Below are 13744 nucleotides of genomic sequence, written 5' to 3'. Positions count from 1 at the left end.
ACAATCCATCTAACCACCCAACAACCGAAACTCACTCACCCAAAAATTTAGAATGTTGAAACTGTGGGACGTATGCTATGTTGCTGTAAAAATCTGATGGGCCGTGAACCAAACATGGAAAGACTGACTTGGTCACGTCCTAGACATGATAAGGGAGAGTTCTAACCATGGCTACAGCCCTTAGGACAGCCAGGATTCGAACACCACCCTAAACACCCACATGACAGAATCTTGAATACAATTCTGTAGTTTATGGAAAATAGTTGCTGTCATGCCTTGTTCGAATTGTATGGACTCAAACCAATGAACCAATAACACCCTAACATACTCTAAATCATGTCTAGAAGCAGCATTGAGTGCCTGGAATCGAACAACTACCTGTAATCCACAAAAACAACCAAACCGTGAAGTTGAACCAAAAGAGCATAGAAAAATCTGTGCAGAATTTTACTTTACAACTTGCTGTCAATTTCAATATATTGCTTGAATCATGGTTACGTAATGGTTTAAAAATATCTATAGGACTTGATTGAAGAGAAAGGAAACAATATATACATGCCTGGAATTTGTTTTGACAAAAACAAATCAACACGACGAATACGAGCGGCGGAACGGAGTTGAGTTTTCCTTCTTGTTTCAGCTACTGTTATCACGTTCCTAAGCTGCTATTTCTGATATGTTTCGAAGGTGAGGGATGTAGGCTTGTTAGGCAATGAAGAGGAGTGGTATAGGAGGTGTTAAAGGTGACATAACATACATTAAAATGGGAGTTACAAGTGAAGGAGTGAAATGGTTTTTGAATTGTTTCTTCTTCTCTTGTTTTATTGCTGTTGTTTTCATGTTTTTAGCAGCTGATTCCTTCTGATTTTTCGAGCATGAGAGTGTAGGATATGTAGGTAAGGAAGATGAATGTTATAAGTGGGGATTAATGGGTCTTGAAGTGCATTTATTTGAAGGTTACAAGTGAATGGAATTTTGAATGGCATTTGAATTATTTCTTCTCCCCCTAGCTACCGATTCTTGCCCTCATTCTTGCTGCACATTCAGTCTATTTTCTAGACTCATAAGTTGAGGAGAAATGAAGTGGAATTGTAGTATTAGGATTACTAATAATTAGTGGATTAAAATGAGGAATTGAATACACTATGAAGTCCATTTAAAGGTGGCTTGAATGGGGAGTTAATAACCATTTGAATTTGTTTATGGATTGACCGAGAGTTGATGCTATTTTATGGTATAATTTTTGTTTAATTCTTGTATTTTAAGTGATTAAGGTTTTTAAATACCATTATATTTATTTTAGTGAATTAACCCATTAATGTGGGATAAACTCTTGCATTACATACTTAACCTAAAATTTAAGTATTAAAATGCTATCTCTAATTTCTTAAATTAATTCATCCTTATTTGTTTACATATTTTAATTTAACTCTACGTAAATATTAACCTAAAGAACTTATTTAACAACTTAGTTCTAATTAATTTATTAAATCCCAAGGACATTCTTTTTCTTTAAATTAAATTATTCTTTGACTTAACTTAAATTTAGGAATGTCTTTCTTATTATTAATCTTATCTCTAATCTTAAAACTCCGGTCCGTCCTCGCGTATTTAACTGAAAAGATAAAACTAAACTTTTGCATTTAAAATAAATAGTTATGACTTGTCAAATATCAAAATGAATTAGACCCTTCATATATATATATATATATAAATCATTTTTAAATTTAAATAGTAATAATTATGCATGGCTTATACGTAGTCTGATTTTCGAGTCGTTACACATCCACTGTGCCTAGGCCTCATCATCAGCATTTACATATACGTCTTAAAAATTTACATATACTTCGATAGCAACAACTAATTCTCATCATTCAAAACATTATTATTTTCAACACTTATAAAAATCATGAATAAATGCAATTTTTCTTAAATCCAAGCATGCGACGTATATCTTCATAAAATCGTAAAATCGTGATCATGATGTATAAACATTTAAAATATAGTAAATTTGTGCTCAGTGCGCTGCCAGTACCAAAACCTTAACCCGGGTGCAAAATGACCATTTTGCCCCTAGGAACCCAAAAATTATCGTTTCACCCCTGGACCTCTAAAATTGACCCGAAACTTACCAAACTCCTTAAAATGTCCCAAAACATATTTAAAAGTATCCCTAGACGTAAACTCGAGCCCATTTCAAAACTTAATCGATTCATTTTAAAACTTGGACCGGAGTCCCGATTTTAACCCGAATAGAACCGAAACTTAACCAAATTTTTCCCAACTTTTTACCACCCCTTCTAAACACTTAAAAGGCCCTAAAACCACTAATCCATCCCCCTTAGACCTTCGAACAAGACCCTGAACAGCTGCTGGAAATTCCAGCAAGCCATCGCCCAACTCTAGCCGTGACCCTAGCATGCTTCTAACCACTTCATGCTTAAACCGACTCGAACCAGACCCGAACGAGACCCTAGACCCGACCCTTAGACATAAATTAAGACCATGATACACTCCTTTGAAACTCGGAACTAACGCCTGTGCCCCAAAGCGAGCAAGAGCTGTGACTAGCCTAACCCGTCTCCCATTGGTGCAGCTGGTTGCTTGCTGGTCCAGCCACCTTTCCTAGCCAACCCAGCCCTGAACCAACACCACCAGGCCCCCCCTAGGACCATAAGGAACGACCCAAGACAGTGCCCCATGCCCTGGCCCCGTCCAGCAGCCGCTCCAAACCCCACAGCCGCGACTTGCTCTACGTGAACCCAAATTGCACAGCCGCAGCTTTCTTTGTTCAGCCTCTTGGCTGCCGCTCCAGGCCATGAACCACCATAAAGAGACTCATCCTAGGACCCTTAGACACGCACCAGACCATAGACCCAGGCCCTCAGCCGATCCATACACCAGACCGAGCCCCACATCCAACACAGCGCCTCAAACCTCAACTCTCGACCTACAACCAGCTCTCAATGTCTCGACTCCAGCCTATAGCCATCTCGATCCTCAACATGTTCAGCACCTTAGGACCCTAATTCGACAGCCCCTCGCACCATAGTAACAAAAACGTGAGATGTATGCAACAACATACGGTTTTTGTGCCAAACCAAGAGCATAAAAGCTTTGCCATGCCAATACCGAAAAATGCATAAACATAACACACATGACTGCACATATATGACCTGAATGATGTGTAAAAGAAGATACATGGCATGCCTTAAATGATATAGAAGCGAAGGAATCGAAGAACGAGCGCCGGAGACAATTTTTCTCTTCAAGAATGAAGCTTGGCCGATGGAGCTTCAGCTGTAGGTGGTTGGAAATGGATGGAACCTAGAGAATAAAGAGGAATGAAGAGGGTGTCGGTTGGTGGTGGTTAAATAGGTGTGGGGTAGCCAGTAATACAATAATTAAATAGTTAACAATTAGGTTAATGGACCCTTATTTGTTAATTAAAAGTTTTAAAAAATATTGAAGCCCAATAAGCTTAAAATTCACTAGTAGAAAAATCGCTTTTTACTTCGCGTATTCAATAAAGTAATAAGGTATTCAATGAAGTAATAAGGTAGTTAATTGCCGAAGTATATGGACGTGAAGTAATAGATGTACCTTTTACTTCGCATAATAACCGAAGTTGTATGATTGAAAATACTGAAGTCTTTGGCCGGTTTTCGAAGGAAAACCGGTCCAGAATTGGACCGGTGCCGAAGTAAGAAATGTGTTTTACTTTATCGATTATTGTAAATAATGAAGTAATATATTATATATAACTTCGTCTTAATTATTATTTAGCGAAAGTAGTTTATAATATTTTACTTCATTATTTACAATAATCGACGAAGTAATTCATCTGAAAGACCTCGTAGTTATGTATTTTGATGAGGTAATAGACACAAACAACTTCACAATTTATCCTATTTGTGGAAATAAATATAATCTATAACTTAAGCATTTATCCTATTTATTGAAGTATTTTATATTATGTTACTTCACAATTTACATTTAGTGACGAAGTAAGTTGTTCGAAAGACTTCAGTAATTTGTATTTTGATGAAGTAATTGCGCAAAACAACTTCGCTTTAACAGAACAATATTGAAGTAAATTAATTCTATCACTTCGTCTGATTTCTTATTGACGAAGTATTTAATATTATGTAACTTCACAATTTGCAAATAACAACGAAGTAATTTACCTATTACACTTCATTTTTTTTTTATTTTGATGAAGTAATTGTTAAAAAAAGACTTCGCAATATATGACTTAATACACTAATATAATTAAACTCATAAATTATCCATCTAAAAATTATTAATATCCACGAATCCTCAATTACATATTCATCAATCCACAAGTAACCCAAAAAATGTATCCACAAAACCAAAAGTATATCCAAAAATCCACAATGACAAACAAAATATTTGTCCCAACATACACCATCCATCTAAGCACCTACATAGGAGTAAACAAATTCACTCCATTCACTTCTAACCTCGTCATATTGACATTGGGTGTAATATTGGTTCTTGATTCATCCTGCAAACTGAAATTTGAAACATAAAAAACGTAAGGGTGGATGATTAAAACATAAAAAACGTAAGGCTGGATGAGCCGCCAAGCTAGCTAGGAAAATTAAAACTTAATCTTGGAACACAAATATAATTAACACATGCTTAAAAACAATTATAAGAATTTCTCATGTACAACATATTTTTTTTCGAAGAACAAGCTGTCACAAAAAAGTAAAACCATATTAATTTGAGGATTAACGTAAAAGAATTAATATATGAGACAATTTTGATATGCTTAACATGATGCATGTACCAATAAACGCAGACAACAAGAGTCTCGAGTTCAATCCGATATGAGGGAACCAATAAGGACAGATATAGACCAAAAAAACAGGAAAAGACAAAACCAGATCACCTTAAACTCCAACAAAATCTGAAGCCACCCAACTTCTTGTTTCAAGAAGCGAAATCAACTTAAAAGTAAGAACATATTGAATTTGTGCCACTTGGAAATGATACAAGAATCTTGAAAAAAAGACAACACTTACAGTCCAGAATCATACTCCCGTATATGATTTCTGGGCTTCAAATTTCTTGATAAAACCAACAACCCACCAAATAAAACAAATGAAAAGAAAGTATTTTAGCCAAAACATATATCAGCAATAAACAGAATAAACACAAAAGCTTAAGATTACAACACAGAAGATATGAAGATCAGGAACAAATGGCAACACATTATCTCAACAATAAAATATGAACCAATGGCAACACATTATCTCAACAACAACACATTATCTCAACAATAAAATATATCTCAATGGCAACGCATTATCTCAACAATAAAATATATCTTAATGACAACAATTCATCTCAATCAATCAACAAATTTATCCCAAGAAGAAACTCACCATCTTCTCCAACTGTGGATCATCGCAATCGACTATCTCTTTCATGTACCTCATCACACAATATCCACACTCAACCGAACCACTTTGTTTCAGATTACCCTATAATGGAATTGAAAAGTTAATGCAACAATCACAATCTAATTAATAACCACTACCAATTCATGTATTCATAAATAAGTACGATACATACCGTCAATATTTTAAAACCTGGCCCTTTAGAAATACCCTTGGAGGCATTGTACATCTTCACCCCACTACATTTTAAAAAGTAAGAAGTTATTTTTTTGCATATTTATAAGTTAATGTATTCAAAATCAACATAAGCTACTACTTACTTTGTCACAATAGTTTTTCATGTATCATCTCGGTTCCTATTAGACGTTGAATCCAATAAATATATCATATTCTTATCTTCGTTGACGATTGTCAAGATCCAATGGTACCTGAAAAAATGAAATTACAGCATTGACTACCATGAAGTAAAAATCTATAAATAACTAAATTCTTACCCAGTGTTGTATGGGATGAGGCAGATGCTATCTCTACACACTGCGTCCAACTGATCAGCAATATGTTGTGATAAGTCACGGCCATCTGTGCCAATCGGGCATGTAGGTATATTACCGGGATCCACAAACGAAAAATAATCAGCCTTGTCTTTTTTCTTCAAATCTGTGTAGAGATGATTGCATGATATAGATGCACAAATATATCGTTTAGAAAAGTTTCAAAATATGAACAAGTACCACAAAAAATATTATATAAATGCACAAATATTGTAAGTTAGACATTATATATACCCTATGTAAACTAAAATTTGTCTGGCACCTATCTCCCTCATCTCCATAAAGCGTACGATATCTTCTCTTAGCAACCGTATGCTTTTAGGACGTCCAAACATAGCGTCCTCAAACTCAATGCATATGGTATCCGATTCATTCAGCAATCGAACAACATGAGAGTAGATATATTTGCACGACATGGGTAATGTTTTCTCAATTTCTTTGAAATTGTCGCGCTGACCAGGAACATCCGCAAACACAAATGATTGAGGTTTCCCCTTCCTCTACAATTTAAAATATTATTCATACAAGTATTTTAAAATAAAACATTGTTTGAGCAACATATCTGACAGTTGCAAACACAAAGTCAAATGAAAACCGAAAGTACCTTTGTCGTTGGAAAAATAACCAACTCTTTAGGCCAACCAACAATGACTCCAACAACATCATTGATGATTGTTGGTCCAAACTTAATTGGGATCGGAAGCTCTGCTTTTTCATCTATAGCAATAGAACCAATGTATGGCTCTAGCAATAGAACCAATGTATGATTGTAAAGCCCTTCCATTTGCATTGTATGCTGGCCGTCCCATGTCATCATAATCAATTTTTGCTTTTTTCCCCCATCTGGCAGTAGCAATTAGTTTACCCATCAACGTAGGGCCTCGCTTGTTCCTCTGCACATCTACAGGATGTTCTTCTCCATCAGTAAGTATAGGGTGCTCTGCATTAGTAACTTCATTTAGCTTATCATCATGTACTCCTTGTATCATCTCAACTGTAGCATTTATGTCCTTTTTTTACGACCCATTAAGCCTTTTTCTACATATTTAAATGAATGAAACCACTGTTAAAACATACACAATAACATTAACCATTAAAATAACATAAACAATAATTCTAATAAGACATGTATAAACATGACATAAATAATAACAGAAACAATAATAACATAAATAATAAACATGACTTGTAGAAACCTGACATAAATAATAAACATGACATAAAGAATAGCAATGAGGTTATGTTTATAGCATAACAAAAAACATGACATAAAAGTGAAACACATCATTTTTTCTTGTTCGTTTCCCAGCCACCCTCAGTTTCTGATCTAAAGTAACTTTCATGAGCCGGAATACAATGAGTTTCAACATCATCAATTGGTCGAGAATCAGGAATACTAGTCCAACCATCATCATCTCCCTCGTAACATCGATTTGGCACAGGGAGTACAATTGACCACCCTTTTTGTAATGGGTCATCAATATAAAAGACTTGATTGACTTGACTTGCAAGGACAAATGAGTCATTATTGTGCCCTATTTTGTTCATATTGACCAAGGTGAATCCACATTCATCATTGTTGATTACTCCTTCGTCATTTGCAACCCACGCACACTTGAAAAGAGGAACTTGAAATTGATGATAGTCCAACTCCCATATTTCTTCAATCACTCCATAGAAAGTCACATAAGTCATCAAGGGATTCTTATCTTTGGCACTACAGACAAGCATGGTGCTAGCAACTAGAGAAACCCCACTGTTTTGGCAAACTCTCTCATCATCCCGTGCCTTGGTTTGGTATAAATTGCCATTTATCACGTAACTACTATACTTAATGACTTGCCCACGTGGACCATGAGCCAGCCATGTCAATGTTGATGTTGTTCCACCATTGCAGCTATCTATTTCAGCATCCGCCTGACATTTATACAATTAGAATAGGGTGATTAAAATACTAGCTCCAAACTGTTCACCGCAAAATGCATACAGCAGATTTATCCACCTAACCTTTGCACGAAACCAGTCAATGAACTTCTTATTGTGAGCATCTTGTATCCACCTTTCATCTTTCTCTTTTCTCGGAAACATTGACTGTCAGGAAATATTTATGTTCACTGTGAAAATATTTATATAGAATTTTATGTTGGATATTAAATATTGACAATCACATGGGTGCAGAATTATAGAATAATGCAATACACTTACATAATGTAGGGAGATACTTCTTCTGTATTTTCCAGCACAGTCAAATGTGCTTGTTGAAGGTCAACTTGTGGCACTATAATTGGTGTTTTGCATGCTAAGAAGCCAGCAATGTTTGATTTGGGATCGCGATTTGATTGAGGGACCCCAATAGGAACAAGGTCATTTAGGTATTCCGAACAAAACTCAATTGCTTCTTCGGCTGAATATCTCTGAACAATGCAACCTTCATGATGTTTTCGACTGCCTACATAACTCTTAAGCACCTTCATGGATCTTTCGAACGGGTACATCCACCGGAAGTACACTGGTCCACATAATTGAACTTCTCGAACAAGATGAACAGTTAAGTGAAGCATGACATCGAAGAAAGAAGGGGGGAAATACTGCTCCAATAAGCAGAGTGTAACAACCAAGTCAAATTGCAGCTTATCTAACTTGGCTACATCTATCACCTTGCAACAAATATCTTTGAAGAAGAAGCATAATCTTATGATGGCATATCTAACATGTTTTGGTAACGCATCACGTATGAGTATTGGCAGGAAATGCTGCATTAGAACATGACAATCATGAGATTTCAAGCCAATCAATTTCAACTCAGACAAGGACACAAGATTTTTCAGGTTCGATGAGAAACCTTCTGGGACTTTTATATCCATTATCGACTGACAAACTTGTAACTTTTCTTTTTTTGTGAATGAGCATGCAGCAGGAGGAAGATATGTTCTTTTTTCACCAAATTTAGGTGCTAATTCAGGCCTAACTCCCATTTGAACCATGTCCAACCTAGCTGCCACATTGTCCTTGGTTTTTCCTTTAACATTCATCAAAGTATTAATGAGAGATTCGAAGACATTTTTCTCTATGTGCATCACATCGAGACAATGCCTAACATGCAGGTGTTTCCAATAAGGAAGATTGAAAAAAATTGATTTTTTCTTCCAACATTTTCTGAAATCTGTTGATCCAAAACCTTTTTCTTCTTTACTATCTTCCAAATTATTGTCCTTTGCATTCTTTCTCTTTTTACCTTTCGCAATAATCTTCTTTCCGAAAACACACCTTATGTCAGAAAGCTTGTCAAACAAAGCAACCCCAGATAATGGTGTAGATGATTCTCCATGTTCTTCCATACCATCGAACTCTTTCATTTGCCTCCGATATGGATGAAACCGTGGTAGGAATCATCTATGACCAACAAATGACATTTTCTTCCCATTTTCCAAATGCTTTGCACAAGTATCTTCTTTGCATACTGGGCATGCATAATAACCATGTGTAGTACATCCACTAAGGTTACCATAGGCTGGAAAGTCATTGATGGTCCATAGTAAGACTGCTTTAAGAGTGAAAAATTGTCTTCGATAAGCATCATAGACACCATCAACTCCATCCCACAATCGTTGCAAATCTTCAACTAACACATCAAGATAGACATCTATATCGTTTCCTGGTTGTTTAGGCCCTGAAATGAGCATAGTTAGCATGATGAATTTTCTCTTCATACACATGTTTGGAGGCAGATTATAGGTGACCAACATAATTGGCCAGCAACTGTACCGACTACTAAGGTTGCTATAAGGATTAATGCCATCAGCTGCAAGTGCAAGGCGAAGATTTCTTGGTTCACTTTCAAAGTCGGGCCACATATGATCAACCAACTTCCAAGATGGCGAATCAGCTGGATGACGTAACTGACCGGGAACTCCTGTGGTTTCTGCATGCCATGTTAAATTTTTCGAGGTATGTAGAGATTTAAACATGCGCTTAAATCTTGGTATGGGAGGGAAATACCACAACACCTTTGCAGGAACACCTTTCTTCTCAACGTTCTTCTTAGTTAGCTTCCACCGTGACAAGCCACATTTATGGCAGTTTACGCAGTCTTTATATTGCTTCCTATAAAGAATGCAATCATTGGAACAAGCATGAATCTTTTCACGACTCAACGCCAAACAACTCAATGTCTTTTTTACATCATACATTTTGGTTGGCAGGTTGTGATTATCTGGTAGCATATCCCCAAAATCCATTAGTAGATCGGAAAATAGAGCGTCACTCATCCCATGCTTTGCTTTGGTGTTGTATAGTTTCACAATTGCACTCAACTTTGTGTAACGCTTACATCCATTATACAAAGGTTTCTCTGCTTCCTCCAAAAATTCCATAAACGCTTCTGGATTTTCTGTATAGTTATCATATGCTGCCTCACACATATTAGTGGTTTCAAAGTGTCCGTGATAGTTACCAATTGGCTCCTTGTTCGTGCTCCAATTTACTTTGTCACTTTCAGCAGACTCACCGTGCCAAATCCAATTCACATAATTTTGACTAAAACCATGGAAATAAAAATGCTCTCGAACGGACTTAGCTGGTCTTTTTTTAAGATTTTTACATTTGCAACAAGGACAATGAATTAAATTGGGGTCAATATGGGGATTCTCTAAACAACCTCTGATAAACAGTTCCACACCCTCCTCGTACTGTTTTGACCTTCTATCCGAGTGAATCCAAGAATTATCCATTTCAATACAGCAAAATACCAGAAATATATAACAATAAATTTGATCTAAACCTGAAAATATTACATTTAATAATGTCATTTTCAATTTTATTTGTTGAGCGCAAAAAAAACGAAAGAAGACTACCTATTGACTAACAAACGAAAGAAGACTACACAGATGCATATAAGTTAGAAAAACAAAAAAATTCGACGGAGACAATGACTAACAAACACCGTCATGTCCCAGTCCTCAACACATAGTGCATATAAGTTAGAAAAACCGAAAATTAGACAATGCCTAACAAGAAGGGGACAACAAATATTAGACTACTGAGTCTTTGAACACAACAATATATCAATTACAGTATCGAAAGACCTACCAATCGCTTGCATTAATTCTGTCAACACGTGAGCCGCATAGAATACACTTGACTTAAAAAGTCTTAACACCATGTATTTCAAACTTCTGATAAGGTTGGTGGTGGCCATTTTCAATAAATAACTCAACAGAGGTACGACAACAAGAAATTAACCAATTATCATTCCAATCAATACCATACCTCGGGAAAATGGTGCCGGACTAACTCAGTGCTTTGAACGGTGGTGGTGGTGTTTTGTTCCCTCTCGGTGAGTGGAACGGCGGTGATGTTGGTGGTTCGAAGCCCACGGCGGTGAGTCGAACGGCGTGGTGTTAGGGTTAATTTTGAAAGAAAATGTGGATGGATATAATGAGCTCGTCTGTGAAGGAAATATGATATAATCGATATTATTTAGCGACGGTTTCTTATAATAGCGACGGTTTTTGAAAAGTCCGTCGCTAATAGCGACGGTTTTTTATAACACCGTCGCTAACTAAATCGGCGACGGTTTAAAACAAACCGTGACTGGAAATGTGATTACATGCGAAAATTGATGTGTGAGGGCAGTGTCTCTTGCGCATATGCGCGACACCGATGCACGCATATGCGCGAGGTAGGCAGAGGACCTCGCGCATATGCGCGCTCTGTCACGCGCATATGCGCGAGGAGGCCAGTAGCTACGATGCGAGAACAGAGGCACTCGCGCATATGCGCTGAAGTGTGTACGCATATGCGCGAAAAAAGCGTCGCTATTAGCGACGGCTTTTTGCAAAACCTGTCGCTGATTTAATCAGCGACGGGTTTTTAACTATAAACCGTCGCTAAATGTTCAGTATATTTTAGCTTTCTTTGTCAATCGGCGCGGTTCATCTTATTACTTCAGCATGAACTTATTTTTCTTATTCTTTTACTTCGTCAACATTGATATGCCGAAGTAAAATATAATAAAAAAATATAGTGAAGCCCGTGTTTTTAAACATCCGAAGTAAAATATATTATTTTACTTCGCTTGTGTTATTACTGAAGTTATTGGTAATGTATTACTTCGTAATTTATTATTACCGAAGTAAAGCCTGCCGAAGTAAAATCCGATTTTTCTACTAGTGATTAGGTCCATTAAATCCAAACACACTTCCAAAAAATATTTCGTATTGGAAAGATTTTGAAAATATTGGCTGAACCCTCAAAAAGTCTCCTGATTCGATAAAATTTGTGTACCGTAAAAAAATAAAATCATGTAGGTAAAAATATCCAATAATCCCAATTCTTGAAAAATACTTTTAAAACATCTTATATTAATTAATAAAAATTAATCGTGTAATAAAATAATTTTTCCTGAAAATTCTCCGGTCTCCGTTCCTCGTTCGAGTGCGAAATGAAACTTAAAAATCTTTAATGAATGAACCTTTAAAATTTCATGAATTGAATTCTACCATGCATGAATTATGTATAAAATGCATAAAATAATTAAACAAATAATTTATGAATAAACATGCATTTAATGCTTTAAAACAATTTAATAAAATACCAAAGAAATTTAATAATTTGCATGCATGTGGTTCATGTGGACTTTCCAATTTTTTGGGTGTTACAAAAACAGTCACTATTAGCGATGGTTTCTCATATAATCGTCGCTAATAGCGACGATTTTTAAAACTGTCGCGTTTAAATGGACGATTAGCGACGGTTTTATGAAAAACGATCGCTAATTAGCGATAGGCCTCGACAGTTTTCTTGCACCGTCGCTAATCAGTGACGTTTTGTAAATTGTCGTTAAAATTTGCGACGGTTTTTATAAAAGTGTGGCAAACTTTTATATCGCAATGGTTTTTGTTTAAACCGTTGGAAATTTTGGCGACGGTTTGTAAAAAAATGTCGCTAGCACCTGATTTTTTTTGTAGTGTGAAAAACATGATACAATTATTTTATTTTCATTTTTATGGCATAAACATGATAAAACTAAAGTTGTAATGTTTTAAAACTCTTGCTAATGATGCACAAAGGGGCTGCCATGGTGGGGCTATGGGAAGGGACATTTTTCGACATGTTTGAGGGTCCTTAGGTGCATGTTTAAGGTCTGTACAGGTAGGGCAAAAATATTGAACGAAAATTTGGGTTTCAAGGAACTAGTATTTTTGAATTGGAGTTCCAGAAGGGCACGGTGTAGGGCTGCTGTTAGGTCATGCCCAGGGGTCCTAAGAGGGTTGCGTTAGGGTCCTAGATAGGTTGAGGGAAGGCTCGTACTGGTCTAGGAAGGGTCTAAGGGGCTCAGTCAAGGTCCTATGAGGGTTAGCCAGGATCTGGTTGGGTCGACTAGGGTCTGGACGTGATGGTTAAGGGTTAGGCTTGAAGGAATTCATGGGTTGTTAAATCAAGGGTGTAGAGTTTTCGTGCAAAAAGTTTCAGCAGCTGTTTAGGCTTTTCTATGGGTTCTAAAAGGCATGAGTTGGATTTCATAGGGTATGGTTAGGTGTTAATAAGCTCTGGTTCAAGTTTGGTAAAATTTGGTTAAGTTTTGAGTCTATTCGGGTTAAAACCGGGATGTAAATCTAAGTTTTAAAAACGAATTGAGAAATTAGTCGAGGAGCTTAAGTTTATGTATAAGAAATATTTATGGGTGTATTTTAAGGTGTCATGTTAAGTTTCGATGGATTTGGGTTGTCTTTTAGAGGTCTAAGTATAAATTGGGAAAGTTAG

The 13744-nt window shown here is 36.4% G+C and overlaps 1 protein-coding gene across 2 annotated transcripts; it reads right to left on the bottom strand.

Moving 5' to 3' along the window:
• Window positions 1–4303: 4303 nt before the first annotated feature.
• On the bottom strand, window positions 4304–10740 carry LOC142518717 (uncharacterized). 2 transcript variants are annotated; one of them, XR_012813628.1, is made up of 5 exons: window positions 5924–6053; window positions 5750–5857; window positions 5605–5668; window positions 5415–5513; window positions 4304–4535 (listed from the first exon to the last, which is right to left on the bottom strand). XR_012813628.1 is itself a non-coding variant. In XM_075621527.1 (4 exons), exons 1-3 carry the CDS (start codon window positions 10708–10710, stop codon window positions 5607–5609), a joined length of 681 nt encoding a protein of 226 aa, XP_075477642.1. In that variant the 5' UTR covers window positions 10711–10740; the 3' UTR covers window positions 5340–5513; window positions 5605–5606. The 2 variants fall into 2 exon arrangements, 1 of the variants encoding a protein (XP_075477642.1); XM_075621527.1 differs by lacking the exons at window positions 4304–4535; window positions 5750–5857; window positions 5924–6053 and adding exons at window positions 9980–10084; window positions 10169–10740 and having other exon boundaries at window positions 5340–5513; window positions 5605–5640.
• Between the last annotated feature and the right edge of the window lie 3004 nt (window positions 10741–13744).

Source organism: Primulina tabacum, chromosome 11 (assembly GCF_025594145.1).
Source record: "Primulina tabacum isolate GXHZ01 chromosome 11, ASM2559414v2, whole genome shotgun sequence".
Taxonomy (NCBI): Eukaryota; Viridiplantae; Streptophyta; class Magnoliopsida; order Lamiales; family Gesneriaceae; genus Primulina; species Primulina tabacum.
The sequence above is the reverse complement of the archived record's forward strand: the minus strand, read 5'-3'. Positions and strand labels throughout refer to the sequence as shown.